Genomic DNA, 19,989 nt, shown 5'->3' with positions numbered 1-19,989 from the left:
TGAACATCTGGTGTCAGTATGGGTGAGATTCAGCTCGGCAGCGCGGGCGCAGTCACCATAACAGCATTTCCGCAGCAACATGGCTGGAACAGCCTGTACCATATGTGACCTCATCTCACCTCTTTAGACTAGACTGTTGTGTGTATATGTTTGTTGTGTATGTGTATGTGTAGTAGCTTATGTAAAGTAGCTAATATAAAGCCAACATTTACTATCCTAAGGGACCCTTAGAACAAAACATACTGACACAAAAAAAGATGATGAAAAAGATAATCTTATTTGTGTCTTATTTCCAGCTTGAGGACAGAAAATTGTCATTTTTAGCCATGAGTTTGTCCAGATCTAGGTTTGCTATTTTACCCCACATATATTTCCCCCCACTAATTCAAGATAACCAATGTATTGCTAAATGTACTGTAGCATCATGTTTATTAAACAGATGTGGGTGGTATTGATTGGAATCTTTGCAACACGCAAATGTAAGGTTACAGCTAGCATCAGAATAGCTTAGCTGAGCAGAGGGGTTAGGAGTTGGAAACAACTACCTGGCATAAAAAACAAGTTGACCTTAAGGTTAAAAAGCCAGGCTAGCTGTGTTCACCTGCTTTCTGTCCTTTTGCTAGCTATGCTTAGCTTCTCATTTCTTTTTCTGCTGCCTCATTTTTATTTGAAAAATATGAAGTGGTATTGATCCTCTGTTGCAGTCTTTTCTTACCAGGCAATTATTAAAGCTAGCTAACTTGGAGCACCAATCTTAAGAACAGTGGAAAATGGCTATTCTGGCTAGAAATCCATTTTGTACTGATGGTTTAAGGGAGCTGTTTAGATGAATATTAGCTTTTTCACAGCTGTTTCACCCGTTGCTGTCTCTATGCTAGCCTTAGATTATGGTTGCCCTGCTATAAAGTAGCTTTAGATTTAAAGGACAATTTGGAGAGTGATATTGATCTTCTCAACCGTCTTATGGTAATATCAAATGATCATTTTATAAAACTATTCTTTAAAGTATTTTCTGTACAATTAGTGCTTATTCGCTTTGTTTTGAATTGTCTTAACTGAAAAAGATCAAGCAACAGACCTAACTGAACATTTCTAGAATGAAAGTGAAGGCAGAACCAGTGCCTTATGAGCAAAGTAATGATAGCTCACGGATATGTATTATTAATGCACTGTTCTGAACAAGATGTCTCTGAATTAGCTCACTGATCTGTAATTTCCATCTTTAATTACATGAGGTGTTTGAAAAGCTTATTCGCCTCAGGAAAGGTCACTGTTGGGGGCTTATAGGCTACCTGGAAACAGCGGGTCATGGATCCATTCTAAATGGCTTGAAGATACTAGAGGCTAAGATTATACCCCAGCAACACACTGTAGTACCACTTAAGTACCTCACACGTGCAAAAAACCAATGAACCCAGGAAACATACATACACGGATACATGACATAGTCAAACAAGTTTTAACCTCAGCTTCAGGGTCCTTAGTGGAATAAAATGATAGAGGACGTAACAGAAAAGTCCTTAGGCAAATATGTTCAAGTGAACTATGTGTGATATAGGAGCCTGTTAACATTTTACCATTCCTGTTCCACTTCTATGAGGCCCTCTGTACCCAGCAACCATCTCGCTAAATCAAATCAAATGCGAACACTGACGCCTACCAGGTACAAACATATAAACACTCACTGCATATAAAGTGCATACAAGCAAACAAATTACGCATGGAAAGACAGATTCACATGCCTTACTGTAATGTCCTTATTGCCGACAGCAAAAAACAAACTCCTTTGCTGTGCACTTAGTTATGTACCGTAGAATATGCCTAATAGTCTTTCAAGTACAGTAGCTTTGGAACAGAGGTGTGAGTCACACATATACACACAGAGCACAGGGCCAGTTCAGGCCCGGGGCATCTGGCACATCGACTGCAGCGTGTCTCCAAATAGTAGGGCCTGAGGGGTGATGAACCCAGTACTCCATAGCCAAGCTTCATAACAGCAATCACATCAGAACAGAAGTGTAATAGGAATAAAATAAAATAAAATCATTTTTAATAATGTTTTCAATGGAACTATATGCACTGTAGTTGATGTGACAGCCCCTTCCTAGCTTGTTGAAGTGTGCATGCTGCACCCCTAAATGTTGTCCTTTAGCTGCGGGAGGCGCCGTGTTGAAGTGACCACCCTAATGTGGACTGGAGTATTGAATCCAATATGATCAAACGGATAAGATAAGACAAGATAATCCTTTATTCATCTCGCAAGCGGAGAAATTTAGTGTTACAGCAGCAAAGCAGGATAACAGAAGAAAATCACTAGTAAAATTAATATGCATTGGAATATGCTAGTAAAATATGCATCATAAACAATATTAATTAAAGAGCTATGCTGCAGCCTCAGCTGCTACGCTTCCTCTCTATTGTGCCTTAACATGCAAAAGTTTTTTCACTGAGATTTAGCTCCTATTCTCCTTTACAATACCAGAATTTTTTAGACAACTGACTTCACTGTATACTGTATAACATCTCACATCCAAATGTATCTACAAAACTGTTTTCATTATCACTCAGCAAGACATTTACAGCATCATTTTCTAAGTAATGATAATATCAAAAAGACTGAGGAAGACAACTCCTACACAACTCCAGCTACTAATGTATGAGCGAGATGGAAATTCAGTTCTGGAAGGTCAACCAAACTCTTTACTCTTAAAAAAGTCAAACACAACTTTTTAGAGCTTAAGCAGATACCTCCATACTGCTTATCCTGTCCGCATAAAAGTTTAAACCTCAAAAAATGTCCTTCTACAAAAACAGTTTTAAAGGGAAAGAGCAGTAAATCTACTTTTTTGAGTAACTGCAGCCTAAAATTGTTTTTCATATTCACTCAAGGAAAAAAAAAAAAGGAAAAACAAATTGTTACATCAATAATCCCAGTGGATCATATCAAGTGCTATGGCGTTCTGATGGCTGCATCAGAAGAAGATAACAACGGGAGTGGGACTTCAGCTTTTGTATGTCGGCTCCATCAACCCCACAGCTGGCACCCAGACAAGTGAACAAGAGATCCACCTCAGACCTCTCTGATCTGCATCAAAGCAAAACTAGACACACACACACACACACACACACACACACACACACACACACACACACACACACACACACACACACACACACACACACACACACACACACACACACACACACACACACACACACACACACACACACACACACACACACACACACACACACACACACACACACACACACACACACACACACACACACACACACACACACACACCTAAGATCCTTTCAAACAAAGTAAATTTTAGAATCAATATTTGGCACTAGTGCCATCTTCCCTGCACAGTATACCACAAAATGCCAATGTAAGAAATTTGGTAGCTTTATTTCTGCCAACTTATCTGCAGGGATGTGAATTGTTATTTGTTAAAACATGTTTTTTGGCAGAATTTAATTTTAGATTATATATTCTGATGAATGCAATTACTGTTCGGGTGGGTTGAGGAAATAGAGATGAAGACTGAAGTCAAGGAAGAGTATAGGAATGGGAAAATGGAAGAAATGATGCAGGGAAACTTGTATCATATTATATAATTTGTTATATATACCTATGTTATATTGTAAAATTAGTCTTCCATCATCTTGGACTAAACCTGGTGAGTTCACTGATTATGATGTAGAGTATTAAATATTGACTTTTTTTCTTTCTTTCTTTCTTTTTTTTTTTTACAGAATGTGTGCCCTTTTGTTTATAGTTCAACTGCATTAGATTGTATTTCTTTTTCCTAAAGGAACTCCATTATTTTTTGAAAGGACTGAAGCACCTTTAAGCAACCCCCAGTCAGAGGTCATGTTTGATTTAGTCAAGGAGAATTCAAATGGAAAGCTAAAACATGACCATATATTTTCTGGATTACAATAAAGGTTTCAGAGTCATTTGCCCACTTACCTCTGATTGGCCAGCTCTCTTTGCCCTTGCAACTAACTTTGGGGTAAGCTTTTGACTGGACGTGTCCTTGAAGGAGCTGCCAGGGTGGACATTTCTTTCAAATTTGCTCTAAAACTTTGACAGGTTCTGGCCAAGTCTTGCAAAGTTCTCGTAATGTCTCGTTCATAGCAGCTTTTCGAAGCTCATCTGGACCATTCCTCACTCTTTAAGGTTAGAGTGAAGTGTGACTGAAGAAGTAAACCATCTTCCAGTCTTTGGGCATCATTAGACTAACACCTTATGATACATTGGTGCCCACAGAAAGTTAATGCTGAAAGTTTTCTGGAGAAAAAACCTGTAGATCCTGCCTCATCCTCCTCAAGTACACACACTATACGCATCCCTACCAATACTGATGTGAAACCTATGCCCTTGGTTATTACAGTGTGTGTGAACTTTGGATAAAAATCACTAAACAAATAGAGTCCATTATTTCAGGAACTGCAGGTTTTTTTTTGAATTACTATTCCCAAGCAGCTTTTCTTATCAAATAATAGTCGAGGGTTTTTTAGGGTTTTTTTCAATCAGCGGCTATTTTTAGGGAACCAAGCTGTACTAGAAAGTTATTTTCATTGACCAAGATGAAGTCCAGTGAAGGCAAAGAGGAAGGAAAGTTACTGTAAAGGTGAAGGAGAAAGGAAAGAGAATAAAGTTAAATAAAGAATAGTCAATCGCTTGCCCTTTAGCAAAGAAGAACCCCAGGTATATTTACGTCTCTATCTTATCACCCACATCTCTCCTCTATCTCATCATTATCACCCCTCCTTTCCTTCCTCTTCTGCCTTTTTTTTCTTCTTTAATTGGAAACCTTTTTCCTCTCACATCTCTACTCTGAATTATCTGCATGACTCGTCTCTTCTGCTCTGCCCTCTGTTACCTGCATTTATCCCTCTGTCACCACTCCGTTCTTCTCCTCCATCACTCTCCAAGTCCTTTCCCCCAGGCAAAAGCTCTGTCTCATCTATTCCACTCCCATCTCCTCTGTCATACACTCTCCCCCCTTCTTCCTCCCCCTCTCTCCCGTCGCTCACTCTCGCCTTTTCCTCCCTGCAGCCCTGTCGACAAGATGAGACGTCTGTGTGTACCGAACACTGATCTCTGCAGACACCTGTTCCACCCCCTCCCTCTCTCCTCTGTCCTGTCCGCGTCTTTTCCCCCCTCTCTCCTCTCACACACACATAAACACACACACTGTGTGCACAGAAGGGTATAAGGGGGGGGGGGAAAGCGTGAAGCAAAATGCTCTGGTGAATAATTTAAGTCTTTACAGCGGGGAGCCAAAATGGAGCCTGTCAAGCAGACAGATCCATCGAAACAGCAAAGAGACAGGTCGCTCACTATACCTGGAGTCTGATACGGTGCCTGGAAATGATAGACTGACTAATGATTCCTTCTGATCTCATTATGTTTAAGCTACTTTAACCTTTAAAAAGGGAAAATGCTGATTACACTGCGTCCCTCAACTCACTTAAGTGCTGCAAGGTGAGTCAATAAAGTCAGAGTGTCGGAGGAGATGTGAGTTTGGGGAACTCAGCCTTTCTGTGTTTACAATGAAATTAGAGGCCAAGCTTTAAAAGCAGCTTTTTTTTTTCCATTACTCTCTTTCTTTTTTAACTTGCATCATCCCCAATGCAACTGTTTTTTTTACTATTTTTATTTGTTGGTTCCTGTCATTTTATAGTTTTTCATACTTGACTTGATGTTGCCCTTTATAATCTGTTCAACTTCGGTATGGGAAATGAACCAGGCTGGAAACATGTTCATTTCCCCAAAATGGGGTGTTTATGTGACTTCCTGTGCTTCCAGCCTCAAGTGGACACACAAGGTACTGCAGGATTTTGCACTCCCGTATTAGCTCCATCTTTCACATAGTTTGTTTGAAACACAGAATTGAAGACCGAGAGAAGTTAAGAATGAATCATTAAGTATCAGACGGTGCAATCAGCTTTAGGTATAGGGATCAGCCCTGATTTCTGTCGATCGGAGCAGCGCTATAGTTACAAACAATCCATAAAACAAAGAACAGACAAGAAGAAGGTGAAAGGCTTCACACCATATTTACAGTTGTTACGTTCAAAGAAGAAGAGGAAAGAAGAAAAGAAAGAGAGTACATGGGTTATACTGCTGTAGAAGAGTCTTGTGTGTTTTAAATCACATTAATACATCTTAAAGGTCGTTTTAGTCCTCGAGTGTACATGGGGTCGTTTCTAGAACTAGTTGCATGAATAATAAAGACATCCCTTCAGGTTTCAGAAAGATTTCCATTTCTATTCATAGCATTTTAACATTTTCAGTATTAGAAACAAATCCAATATGGTCAATGTAAGTATTATGTCACTTTTGTACTTTTCTGTCACTGTAACTATGTGGAGGATTTTGGGCTGCACGTTTGGTGCTTTATATCGGGTGCTTTATATCGTTATTTGACTTGAGTTGATTCCAGAATAGTCCAAACATCTATTTCAGTGACTTCCTTTCAAAGAATCTTTCAGAAACTAGAGTGTATAAATTGTGTCTCACTGGAAGAAAAAGTAGAGAAGAGAAGATGCAGAGAAAATTGAAGACATTAAGAAGCAATAACACTCACAGTTCAATGGCTTTGTTCCACATGATAACGTAGCCTGAGAGCGTAAAGGACTCCACATTGACGATGTGGATGTTCCCTCGTTCTGTGCCGATGTACAACCATTTACTCTGGAAGGGCAGGTGGCAAAAAGTTATTCTGTGAAAAGAAAGAAACAAGATGATAGTTAAAAGAAAGGACAAACAAAAGAAAAGGAGACAGCCGAGAGACTGGAAAAATCCCTCGGCATCATTACACCAAACTTCAAGGGGGGTTATTTACCACTTATCCAGGTCAAAGCATTCTCAAGCCAACAAGATTTTAGAGCCACTCATTCAACCACTTCCCTTCCAAAAATTAAAGGATGCAGCTTCCAATAATTTCCCTGTTTTCATCATCGCTCCCTCACCTCCTCCTTTCATCCATCCATCAGACTTAAGGAGGGACGGTCCTCTAACCTCTCATTAAACTCAACTCCCGCTCTCCATTCATCTCCTCATCCCTTTTTCATCATTTTGTCCTTTCATCCATCCTCTGACTCAACCCCCAATCCATCTAAGGAATATTAATGTGCATGACCTTGGTAATCTGAGGGTTGCTTATATTTCAAGGTCGTCCAGCTCCTTGAGTGAGACTTCAGATTTTTATTCGTACACCTGTGGACTTCAGGGGCCCGTGTAGAGAATACAAAGGTACCTGCTTCACCGCCAAACCAGGTAGGCGGAGAAAATGAAGATGTCTTTTGACAGCTTCATCGTCTTTGTCCACAGTTTTTGGAAAAGGGGGGGGGGGGGGGGGGACACACTGGAGTACTTTTCACTGTTTAGCTGGAGCTTTTCTTATATTTAACAATGGAATTAGTCTGCACAACAAGTGGAATATTTGAGCTGCTGTCAAGGAGGGATTAGGCAGATGTAGAATGGTATGTCAAGAAAATATTAGACTGAGATAAAATGAAATGAGTTCTTTCCTTGTAATCCCATCAAGTGGTATCTTGTCAGAGTTGAATTAATAAAACTGTCATTAATTTTACAACCAGGCTCTGTGCTAGAAAAAAATGACCATAACCTCTTTTTACCATTTTTCACTTTTCTGAATTTAATCAGGCTTTCAACCTTGTCTCTGAATGATGTCAACATAGTAAAAGTAAAAATAGGGAGACCATATTCTAATTTAATTTGTCTCCAAACAATCAAACACTAGACTGTCGGAATTCTCTGTGTAAACTTGTCCTTGCAGTGACTTTCAGTTTTGTTCCCTGTGTATTAATGCTTCGAAAGCTTGTAAAGCCGCCTCGATCCCTCTCCTCCACCACCCTCTCTTCCCCTCTCTGAGAGTTTATCTCACAGGGTTGCTCCAGGGTTGTATTGTGAGTAGTAGCTTCACACATACACATGCACACACACACCTTCTCCTTCTGCCCCACTACTCTGCTATAAAACATGGATATATTCTCGTTTTTTTAGTGCAGGAGGAGGAGAGGCATCGGGCTACTTGACATAAATCTAGTCAATGCAGTCCAAAATGTGCAGAGACGCACACAAACACACTCAGGTGCATTTACATATATCAAGAATACATATAATACTAGATAATCATATAGGGAGATGCAGGATGTTTTTTTTAGTATTATTCAACCAGGCAAGGTGAGCATCTGTCTTCAAAACCTTCCAAGGAAAATTAAAGGAAAACGTCCTCCTGCTGTCTTCTAAGTATCACTCACTGTGAAACATTGGAGTGAAAAATGCCAAAAAAGGCTGTTTCTGCCAGGTGTTGTAACTCACTTTGTTTTGATTCTGTAAATGTTAAATATTCCTATGTAGAATTACATAGTCTTTTTTTGTCTTTGTAGGTCACAAAGAGGCATCCATACAAATACCAGTCTGTTTCATAACAAGTTCAAAACTCCCTACAGGAGCTTTTCTAAAAAGTTTTACTTCTGCTTTGTGTTTTTAGTAGGAAATACACCTATCCTTCCATTAAAAGGTATGTTATTCAAGTGATATAGTTAGTTATTTCAGAATGGTTATCAAAAACAGCTCCACTCAGTCAGTACATAAAGGGAGGGCCTTTAAGACTGTATCAAAGATTTCATGTGATTCAAGTATTTAAAATACCTTTAATATGCATTAGTTAGTTTAATAGAGACATTAGAGGACACACATTTTCTGGTGGCAGTTGTTGATGGGTGTTAACGCAAAAAACTGGACTTTGGACACAGTGGACAAATGTTTAACAGCATAACACTAGTCATGTTCGGATACTAAAACACTTGGCTACGTTTAACAAGAGATCCACATTTAGTTTTAATGATTTAAAAAGTCGATGGAAGCCTGTCTTTAAGATCAATCACGGCAATCGATATTTTAATACATACATATAATGTTACAATATAGGATGCACATATGAAACCCTAATAACATTTTTTTTAAAAAAATACACAGTTGTTGGCGTGATCCCCAGGCATGGTTTCCTGCTGCTCTGAATGAGATGTTACGAGAACGTCACAAGACTTGGCCATAGCACTTACTTTAATTTTCCCGGGACTGCAAATTTAAGGAGACAGCAGCGAATAAGACTGTTTTTTAGACAAAGTCATGACCGTTTTCATTATAAAATAAGAACAGAATCTTTTAGTTGGGTTAAGATAATCTTAAAACAAAAAAAATGTGGTCAAATTGCCTACATTTTGAATAACTGATATGTTTGATTATCACACTGATTTAAGTCAGAAAAATGAGGAGAGTTTTGCACCTACAAGCTCTTTAACTTTTATGAGTAGTTGATCATTGAAAGGCCCGATGACTAAGAGCTACATCATTTTTCATCACAACTGGTAGTGTTGTCGTATAGTTAATGTCCTTTTCCATCTGCACAAACAGATGTGCCTCCTCTATACATCTAAGGACTGGTAGAGATATTCCTTTTTTTGGTAGAACACCGTTTGCATAAACATCTGCATCTTTATATATGTGCATAATACAGTACAAATATCTTTATGCATACCTTTGTGTACATACATCGTACTGCAACTGACTAATTTATGTCACCACATACAACTCGGATATTTATTGCGTGTTAATGTATGTTGTATATACATTTGTTTGCTCTCTCTTTGTGCACACATTAGCTAGCGGACTGAAGTGTTAGGAGGCAGAATCAGAGGGCCAGCTGAGAGGCAGTGTCAGAGGCATAATTATACAAATTTGCTTGCAGTTACAGAGGGTGTGTGTCTGTTTCTCTTCGCGTGTGTGTTTAAGTGCGTGTAAATAGGCGCCCAATTGTTTGTGATACTGTGTGTATGGTTGTGTTCACACTTGTTGTGCATGCAGATGTCTCCCGGTGAAATCTGCAGCTTCAAGTGGTCACGACACACAAAGGCAGCTGCCAGCTTGCAGGCTCAGGGCCAAACACATTGCCTTAGTAATGACAGACGCCTGCCACACGAAACACACACACACATACAGACACACCAGCACGCACACAAACACAACTCTGAGATTAACCGCACTGTGGGCTAGACGTATGAGAGTATGGTTCACTGCAAATGAATTGGGTAGAAGGGGTACTTTAGAAAATCATCATCTGTAATGCATGGTTGTGTGATGCTCCCATCAGAGCTGAAGCTCACTTTAGATGGAGTAATCTGTCTGCCTCATATTAGAAAAACCCCAGTTAGAATACTTTCATCTAAAAAGCCTTAATCTAGTGATACAACATTATTAAACAGCCCTTGACTTGAAAATAATGTACGACAACAATACAAACTGCTTCCAGTAAATAAGGTGTTACTTCTACAGCACAAAGTTCTGTTATCAAGTTTAAATACAATGTATCCAAGCATAATAATTATGCATGTGTGTACTATTTTAGATTAGATTTGGTAATTGGGTGACAGATGACAAGAACAAAAAAAATGGTTCATTTCATGTCCAATAGCCGTTAGATGTTTGGAAAACTAACCTAAACTATGCACATGTGAAAAAAAAGTGATGTATAATATCATGAGGCCAAGTGAATGGGTCAGTTTCAATCAGAGAGGGCAGAAAAAAAGAATGGGTATTGAGAACCAGTATTTTTTGGTTACAGTACGTGATAGGTCAGGACAGAAAGTATGGATAAGCAGAAAGACAAACAGTGCTCCTATCAGTTCTCATGTTATCATTCTGTCTTACACTGTATGAAGCAGAGCTTTCCATAAGCACCAGCTGTCAGCCAATCAGTGGACTAGTTAAGCTATTTGAGCCTGCTTTTTTCTGTCATAGAATCGAACAAAATAGTTTTCATCAACAAGCTGTGTCTCACACACTGTACATTTTAAAAGCGTGCACCTCTAAAGTTGTACTGCAACCTAACCCTATGAACTTAATTTTTTAATCAGTTTGTTGATGCCGCTTCAATGTGAAAAAAAAAAATCAATGGTCGATATTTTTTGTTTCTGTGCTTTATCAGGACACCTGTAGAGATGAAACCTTAGATTGAGGCTGATTCAGTGTTGATAATTATTTTCCCCAAGCAAAGACTTGAGTAAAATATGCAGTACATATAAATAAAAAATAATCATTAGAGAAAGATCCAGTCTCATTTGAGTTGCATGCTTTGATGTGTGCCAAATGTACATGCATCGCCCTCGACTCCCCCCTCTTATTATACCTCATCACATCACCCTGCATTGAAGATAGCATCCACATCTGCAGTGCTGTCCTGTGAGGCCAGGAGGTGACGAGAGCATCCTACGCCAGAATGACTCGGCAGGATTTCTTTTTTGCGCTTGCTCCATCCCCGCACTCCTACCCACAGACTGACTCACTGCTTGCTGGCTGCGACCCAGTCTGTCTCAACTCCTCCTCTCCTCTCCTCCCTACTCTCCTCTCTCCTAAAGCCAGTGATCTGATGTGAATGGATGCTGAAGCTGGAAGGCTTTCTGCAACACTGCTTTCACCCATCAAGTCAAATTCTGATCAGAAAAAAAGCAATGATGGAGCATGAAGAAGGATAGGTGCATTAGAATGAACTGTTTAGAGTATTGGAATAGGCCCTTCCATTATAGGAAGAATAGAGATTTAAAGATAAATGGGTAAAACAAAGAACATCGATAAAGAAAAAAACAACTCCTTCTATTAACCAAACAAGATGCATTTTCATCGCCATTAATAATACATGTTACTTAGCTTCTCAGTTTAATCGAAACATTTTCGGAGGCATACTTTCCAATGTACATTTTATGTAAATAAAACTATCGTTCAATCCTTTCAATATGGTTTCTTACATTGAAAAGAGACATTTTAAATTGAACTAATGTCAATGTGTTGTAAGAAAGATGCAAAGTAAAGGTGGGGTAAGCCAATCTTAGAAACAGTGAACAGCTAGCCCTTTGTATCTCCAAAATATATATATAAAAAATAAATAAATAAATAAAAAAAATACATACTGTAAATACATTACCGCTTCTTTTATTCCTACAGAAACAACAATATAAGAACAGGGACCAGTTGTGTAAGGGTAGTTGACACTTTAAGGGGACCCTTTTTCAGAGTTAAGCTATCACTGTCAAGTTAACCAGTTGGCTAAAAGCTACAGAATAAAAAGCTAGCAAGATGGATAAATGTTTGCACTGTACAGTATAACCCCATTGAAGAACAGATTATCAAGATGTTTGAGTATATCTAACAAGTTTCCCCTCTCCTCCTTCTAGTCATTATGCTAAGCTAACCAACTCAAGGGTATAGCCAGACAATTATTGATAACCAAAGTGGGCCCCATGTAGCTTTGAAATAGACCAATGTAATAATACAGCCATAATGATAATGCATACAAGTATTGGGGGTAATCGAGCTTTTCACAGGCTGTTGTTTCTTTTCTGTTGCACCTTGTTTGGAGGCTACCCTGGCAGTTCTGGTTAGGCGACTGTCCTTTTGTTAATGCAGGAAATGGCTGCCTTGTCCTCTACACCCTGACAAGGTAAAGTCAAGCACTTGATAAATAGTAGGAGGGAAAACAAAGAAATTTAAACAGTGGGACAAAGCGGCAGTGGGTGACCAAGACTTTTTATATGTAAGGTTTATTGAAGGTTTAACAGGTCTGGCTTATTCAACCCTGCAGTGGGGTAACTACACTATGTTATGGCTTTACTGGGACATCAATACTTACGCTAAAGTGACACTACAGCCATTTGGAAAATTAACCGATGGGTATTTCTGCTGAAAATTATATTCAAAAGCCTGAAGCTAAGCAACAAAAGTGTGCATAGCTTTAATTAAATATACAAAATAAACAAAGCACAGAGATATTTGCAGCCTTAAAAGCCAGAGGACATCTTAAATGCTTAACTGAATGCAATACAGTTAACTGAAGTGTGTCATGGGAAAATAAAAATCAGGATGGGTTTAACAATAACTTGATGGTCCCATTTACAAAATATAATAGTATTATATATGAAGAGGACTACGGAGAAGAGAATGAAAAGGATAAGTAATCAATATAGTGAATCTGTTACACGCAAATCTGTTTAGGTCTTAGTTACACGCACATGAATGCACATTTGCATAGAACTACACCTGCATTCTCCTCTGCTCAGTCCTGGGAAGTTCAGTGTACTGTGCCAAAAACCTCAGGAATATTAAGTACTTGGCATATCGCCAGTATGTCGCGGAACAAAAGGGCTACACATCCAACCATGTATGACATGCATCAATGCACCTGCATCCATTATTTTATATGTAAATTCAAAAAGCAGCCAGGTCGCAATATACACGTGCTAATGCCCCTCAAGCAGCAATTCTGTCACATCCTTTTCCTGCATCATTATTGTAGTGCTCTACTCCCTATTCTGTGTGTTTACATCTGGCGTGTGCACTATAGGCAGCTGCTGATGCAATGCTTTGTGACGCAGCTGGTCTGTGTGGCAACTTGCAAGTAACACATATGAGCCCGGGTCTGCTGGAAGATTTCTGCCTGTTAAAAGGAAGTTTTTTCTTGCCACACTATGACGGATTAAGCTGGGCTCTTGTAATATAGCCATAAGTAAGGTCCTTTACCTGCTTTTTGTAAACATAACGATGAGCATGGTCTTGTTACCTGCTCTTTCGTTAATGTTAACAGACAAACAGTAAGGTCCTTTACCTGCTTTTGTAAAGTGTCTCGAGATAACGCCTGTTATGAATTGACGCTATATAAATAAAGATTGATTGATTGATTGATTGATTGATTGATTGATTGATTGATTGATTGATATGGAGGACAACCCACAGTTACACTCGCGGGCAATTAAGTTACCAACTCAGTTTAGCAGTATGTCTTTAGGATGTGACAGGAAACTAGAACCCAGATAGAGAAAATACCAACTTTTTGTGATTTTTATGATTTCCAACAGATCAGAGCTACAGCACTGGTATTCTGTGAGACTGCAAAGCCCTCAGGTGCAGGTTAGCTGACTGACGTCTAATACTCAGATTAGCTTGTGAGACTGTCTCAATGAAGCTCAAGTACAGCATTTGCATTTTCTCCTCCAAACGTCCAAGTCTTATTATGTATAGATGAGGACTAAAAGCTAGCATTCGTTCTCTTGAAATTTTAATGTGATGAGGACAGGGAATTTGAAGTGGGATGTATGGACTCTTTCATGACCTCCTCCTGCTTGTGTTAGCAGTTTCCCTTTGTTTTCCTCTTTTCATTTCTTTCCTTTTCCAAATTCTTGTCGATCTCTTCCTCCCAAGCCTTTTCCCCAAGTCCCAAGTGACTTTGCACTTCCTCTCTCCTATCTTGACTTCTCGTGAATTTGAATTGCTTTCAATAGTGACTGTTGTAACTCATGACTAATCTCTGTTGCCTCGAGGTTGTTGCGCTGGACCTCGGCGCTTACTAAATGTCAGAGGCGGTGGAGCGCCTGCGCAAATACACAATGCGCCTCGGAAGCAGCTGCTGGTCACCTATCTGTCACATCAGCGCTGTCTCCGATCATTGGCTCTGACGTTTAACCCATTAAACACTTATCCCAGAGACAGATCACTGGTCGGTGACATGATTGGCTCTGATAGGTAATCATTGCATCTGTGTTTGGAGGAGACAGTGGAAACCAAGTTCCTTGAAGTGAGGTGATTCTGTAATCGCTCAACTTGGAATGATTTATTTCTTGTTTGTTTTGTCAGTTTTTGTTGGTTTAAGGCAAACAGTATCAACATATTTCTGCATGTTATTATGTCTAACTTTTTGTATTATACAGTATGATTGAAATGTTTCCATGAAGTCATACTAAAAGGTCCCATATTATGCCTTTGTTCTTTAGCCTGTTTTCAGGTGTCTTGTGCATGTTAAGTTACATCGATCAAAAAAAAATTCCAAAGTCTGCGGTAACGCAGATTCTACCATCTCCTCCTGTTAGCAGTAGCAATAACTGCATGAAACGCTCAGTCTCTAGCCGCCTTTGTTGAAAATGTGTGGTGTGATATTACAAGACAAAGACGTCACTGATCAAAGCCCATTGGCTCGTTGTAGCCAGCACAAGCTGCCCTTGGACTGACTGTTACGTTCCCAATATGGTAAAAGGGGCCGGACATATCCGAGAAAAAAGGCAAACGAATGACCATTACGAGAGAGCAATTTGGCCGACCAATCAGATAAGACTTACACACATGGGGACCCTTTTTTTTGTTTATGTTTTTTTCTCTCTGTGGGGATTGAGCATTAGAAATACAGGCAGATGAGAGGGCCTGCATGGAGCAGAAATACATGAAAACAGAGACTTTTTTTTTCTAACATTAGCAATTGTGAGCGTACTATAGTTGACATAAATTAGATATAAATCCCTGAAAGGGCATAACATGGGACCTTTTGGTTTCAGTAGTGTCAGTCTTAGTCATTCATGGACAGCTTGAAATTGGCTATTTTATAAACTGCAGCTCCAAACATACATTATCAACTTTAGCTGCTTTCTAGTTAGATTTAACAACATCTTTTAACATATGAATGTTTGTTAACATCCAAATAACATTAAAACTGCTTTGCAATAACCTTTACTATGCTTAATTTTTACAAAAAGACACAGCACATTCTTAATGAATATCAACTGGAAACCTAGTATTTCTTATCACAGAATTGTTTTAATTCCACAGTTTTTATATGTCTGCTGTGTTTGTTCTTCAATGTGTTTTGTGGTTGTGTGTGTGTTTTTGTGTGACAACCTGCTCCAGTGAACCTTTAGGTGTTTGGGTTGGTTCACACCTGTGCCCCAATGTTGGGAAAGCCACCGAGGCAGAGAAGTGACCCAAATAATGATAGTCAGTTACAGACCAACCCAAACAGAGAGAGCGAGACCGAGAGAGAGAGAGAGAGAGAGAGAGAGAGAGAGACTTATAAAGAGAGAGAGAGACAGAGAGAGAGAAAGAGGTAGGTGGGGAGAGAGAGTCAGCCTCTCTGTCACCTCCTTTGCCCTGTGCACAGATTTGCAGGCGTGCAGACACATTTGCCAAATGAAAAGCTGTCTGTTGGATAATACCGTTTGAGAACCAGAGGAAAAACCAACAGTTCACACAGGCTGCAAACTGTGACACTGGCCCTGCTCAGAAGGACGCAGTTTATGTAGCAACAGAGCCTGTGCGAAGCCCTCGTAGAGAACAAAAGTGATCATTTGTTTTTTGTTGGCCAACCTGGAAGTAGCATCGCCATGGGGTCTATTGAGAATTTGTGGATTTTTGCATTGGATTTTGGATCTGTAGCAAACACACGATTCTGATACATAGGCGTTTTGTTCTGCAGGATAATTGTTACTATGTTATGAAGTATTATTGCAGCCAAGAGAAGTAAAAAGATAACGTTATGCTATAAACAAACTATACCGCGGCTGGTTTATTTTGACATCACGACCGTTATGTTTCATCAATCTATTCAGCGGTTTTGACAAGCTAGCAAAACTGTAGCTTAATAAGTTGTTAATTAACCTCGTATTTGCAAGAGCACTGAAAAACACTACGAGAGGATGTAAGGAGGACTAGCGAGGGAGTTTCCGGTGTGTTGACGTTTAATGTTTGCGACAACCACTGTAGTCTCATTTAGCCACTTGTTAGCAACAAACGTTTTAAGGACACATAAAACTTCAGTGGGGGCCTTAGCTAACGTAGTTTATCTCGTCTAACAAAACATCAACATCTCTCAAGCTTCTTTTCACCACAGACCATATTTCAGGCATCGAACCACAAACCCATTCAAAATCCCTATCGACTCCTAGAGTTTAAAACCCAGGCCGCTAAAATGCTAACTCACTTCCGGGTTTTAGGACTCATTCCTCTGGGGCTTTATTGAGAAGGGAGTGGCGAAACACAGTAACAGGAGTGGAAGAAGAGCAGAAGGAGAAGGAGGTTTTGAATCCGCAACAGAGCTGAAAGGTCTGCGATCATTCTGCCTTTGTTCATACACATTGCATTCGTGACAGCGTTGGTGTCCCAGTTTGGGGTTTCATATTGTGTTGCAACAGCAACTGACATGTGAGCACACAGCAGGAGCTTCATATACACACAGTGCTGTTCCACCCTACTGGCTCCTACACATTGTCTCCTGCTGTCTCCCCTCTGGTAGGCCTCTGTTACCTACTACAATGGCGGATCAGTGGCAAAACGACTTCTTCTCAACATGTGACGCATTGCATGTGAGGTTTACAGCTACAGCATTTCAGGGGGCCATTATTGGATTAAGTCATCCCAGGTGGTTCATCTGATCCATCTCAAAGTTGTTGTACATCTCAAGAGATCTTGATGAACAAAACTTCCTCAGCTCACAAAACTCAAAGGGCGGGGGGGCTGTGTAGTATCGTCAAAGATTGATGTCTCACCATAAAACAAGAAGTTACTGTTACTTAAATAAAAATCAGTCCAAACTGCCTTAAACCTTACTTTTGTTGTCCCCCTCTGAACATATCTTCATTCTAACACAGCATATTTCTTATGGTGCTATCTGCTGATAAGACACAAAGACTTGTATGACATGCTTCAGTCAATTAACATTACATTTACACTGTGTTATCTTGCATGACGTGAGGCTACACCAGAAGTTTCCTCTTGCTGTATGTTCAGCTAATGAATTAAAGACTAGCAGTATGATTAACTAATAAAGAAATAGAACTTCACCATAAACTACATGCAATTATCTTTACAGTTGAAACTGTTTGTGAATCCAGAAGAATTGTGCTTAGTGAAAACACGTGTTCAGATCACTAAAAAGGGATTATTTTTTGGTGCATTCCTCACCTCTCTTTGTTGAATTTAAGGGAGTGCAGGATGGCTGGTCTCTTCTGCCTCAGGTTCCACAGGTGAACACTGTCGTCAGCCAGAGCACTCACCAGCGCTCCCTGAGAAAAAAAAAATAATAAAAAAAATGAACATACATTAAACACAAGGGATAATTTTATACTCAGAGGATATGGAGCCTGTGTAGATGAGCCTTGTTTTCCCGTTTGTGTAATCTTTCTCTGTGAGCATGACATGCATGAGTCAGACTGCTTTCCCTGGACGCTTTAAATCCGGCAGCTTTCTCCCAGGTAACAAGGATGATTCATGGGATGTATATGCATGTACGTGTGTGTGTAGGAGGCAATAAAAATCGTCCTTATCTCCCTGAGGGGTTTGTTCAAGCTGCTGAGTCACAGTCACACACACACACACACACACACACACACACACACACACACACACACACACACACACACACACACACATACAGCAAACACACACCACTAAGCATGAAATACTACTTGAATATGAAGTAAAACCATTTTGTTGTTGTTTATTTCCTCATAATTATGAATCAGATAGCACCCATTGCATGTGTCCAGTCGGTCAGGTGACAACATTCTGGAGATTTCTACTGTGCTTTGGATTTGCCTCCTGTGGTACTTCAGTACAAAGTATTCAAGGCATACTGTCATCGGTATTTGAGGCTTACTTAGTACAGACTGGAGTGGCAATAATGGCTTTCAGTGAGCAGTACTCTGTGTGGATACCAGTATTGATATCAGAGGCATACTTAGTTCTAATGCTAATAGTGTATGGCTATCAGAGGGCTGCATCTGTGTCAGTATTAAAGCCATACTGGGTACCTAAACCAGTCATGGTTATGTGCCATATATTATCAAAAGAAGTCGTGGAATATTCTCAAAATAGCAAACCTCTTTATATCCTGATGAAGTCAAAAGAGAGATACATATTAAAGAAGACTATGACAAAGAATTTTGTTGCTAACTTTTGACACTTGGCAGTTTAAAGTACTCATTGCCAGTCTTTAATATCAGAGGCATTTGGTCCGATGATTGACTCTACCCTTGGATGTGAGTAATAAGGCAGAGAACAGCTCACTGTAATGGAATAAAACAGTGAGTGATGTACGACCAGAGGGGAAAAGCAGATAAGGGTGCCGAGTTACTTTCACAAAACCAATGTGATCATTCATTCCCTCACCCCTACAACAGCACACAGTGGAAACTACTTTTTCAACATTTTTTGGCGTGAAATGTGATTACCGGGATGAGCATTCATAAATAAGCCCTTAAGTCTTACTTTATGACATTCAGCACAGAGTACTTTTTTTTTAACAGACTCCAGTAGAACACTGAGGCAAGATAATAACGTCCTTTTTTCACGAGCAAAGAGTTAGACAGTGGACTTATAGGTGAAGATTCAATGGTCTAACATAGTACTACAGTGTTTTTGTGACCTACCTCATTGATAAGGAACTGTAGCTGGATGACGGCCGATCCACTCTCATGCTGACAGTAGCACTCCACACCTGGACGACCAAACCTGAAAGGTTCTCTGTCAAGGAATGTTCAGTCCAGCAAAGAGATGTTTCCCCAAACAGCTGGAAGCAGTATTTATAGTTTCACTACATCTCTCAGTAGCTTGATGATGATTTTTTTTTTTTAACTCAATGGCTTCGAATGGCGTAAGTTAAATTACAACGTCAGACATGGCTGTTGATTTGTTGCAGGCCTTTTTCGCATGAAAAGTAAGAAAGGAAGAAAAACAGACATCACAAGCTGCTTGACAATAAGAAGATGACGGAAAGTGTTCCTCAAAGAAATGCCAGGATTGAAGCATAACATAAGCAGACAATTAATGACGAGACATTTAAAAAAGCAGCTTCAACGTTGGCAGCTACCTTTGCTTGTGAAACATTGCTTTCTATACTTCACTGAAAGGCAGCAGCTTTAATGTTGGGAAGCTTGTAACTTAGCACCAAACACTTTCCAAACACCCTGCCCAACACAGGTTAATATGCAAGAGCAAATGTACTGCAGTGCTCAGCTTTTCAAGGTAATTTTTTTCATCCATACACCTGACTAGAATGTCTTAAAATCTGATATCAGGTAATCTATTTGCAGAGAAATGTGTGTTTATGGTAGACCGACACTTACACACCCATC

The 19,989-nt window shown here is 39.7% G+C and overlaps 1 protein-coding gene across 6 annotated transcripts in view; it reads right to left on the bottom strand.

Annotated features, from left to right (window-relative positions):
* Positions 1–19,989, bottom strand: part of stxbp5a (syntaxin binding protein 5a (tomosyn)) — a 100,538-nt gene that overhangs the window by 44,295 nt on the left and 36,254 nt on the right. For all 6 annotated transcript variants that reach the window (XM_079347755.1, XM_079347756.1, XM_079347754.1 and 3 more), the window contains 3 exons: positions 19,285–19,366; positions 17,819–17,919; positions 6,606–6,740 (listed from right to left, as the gene is read on the bottom strand). In XM_079347755.1, the coding sequence (XP_079203881.1) occupies positions 6,606–6,740; positions 17,819–17,919; positions 19,285–19,366 (318 nt within the window). The remainder of the gene's footprint in view (positions 1–6,605; positions 6,741–17,818; positions 17,920–19,284; positions 19,367–19,989) is intronic.

Source organism: Symphodus melops (assembly GCF_947650265.1).
Source record: "Symphodus melops genome assembly, chromosome: 1".
Lineage (NCBI taxonomy): Eukaryota > Metazoa > Chordata > Actinopteri > Labriformes > Labridae > Symphodus > Symphodus melops.
This window is presented reverse-complemented; position numbering and strand designations above follow the sequence as displayed.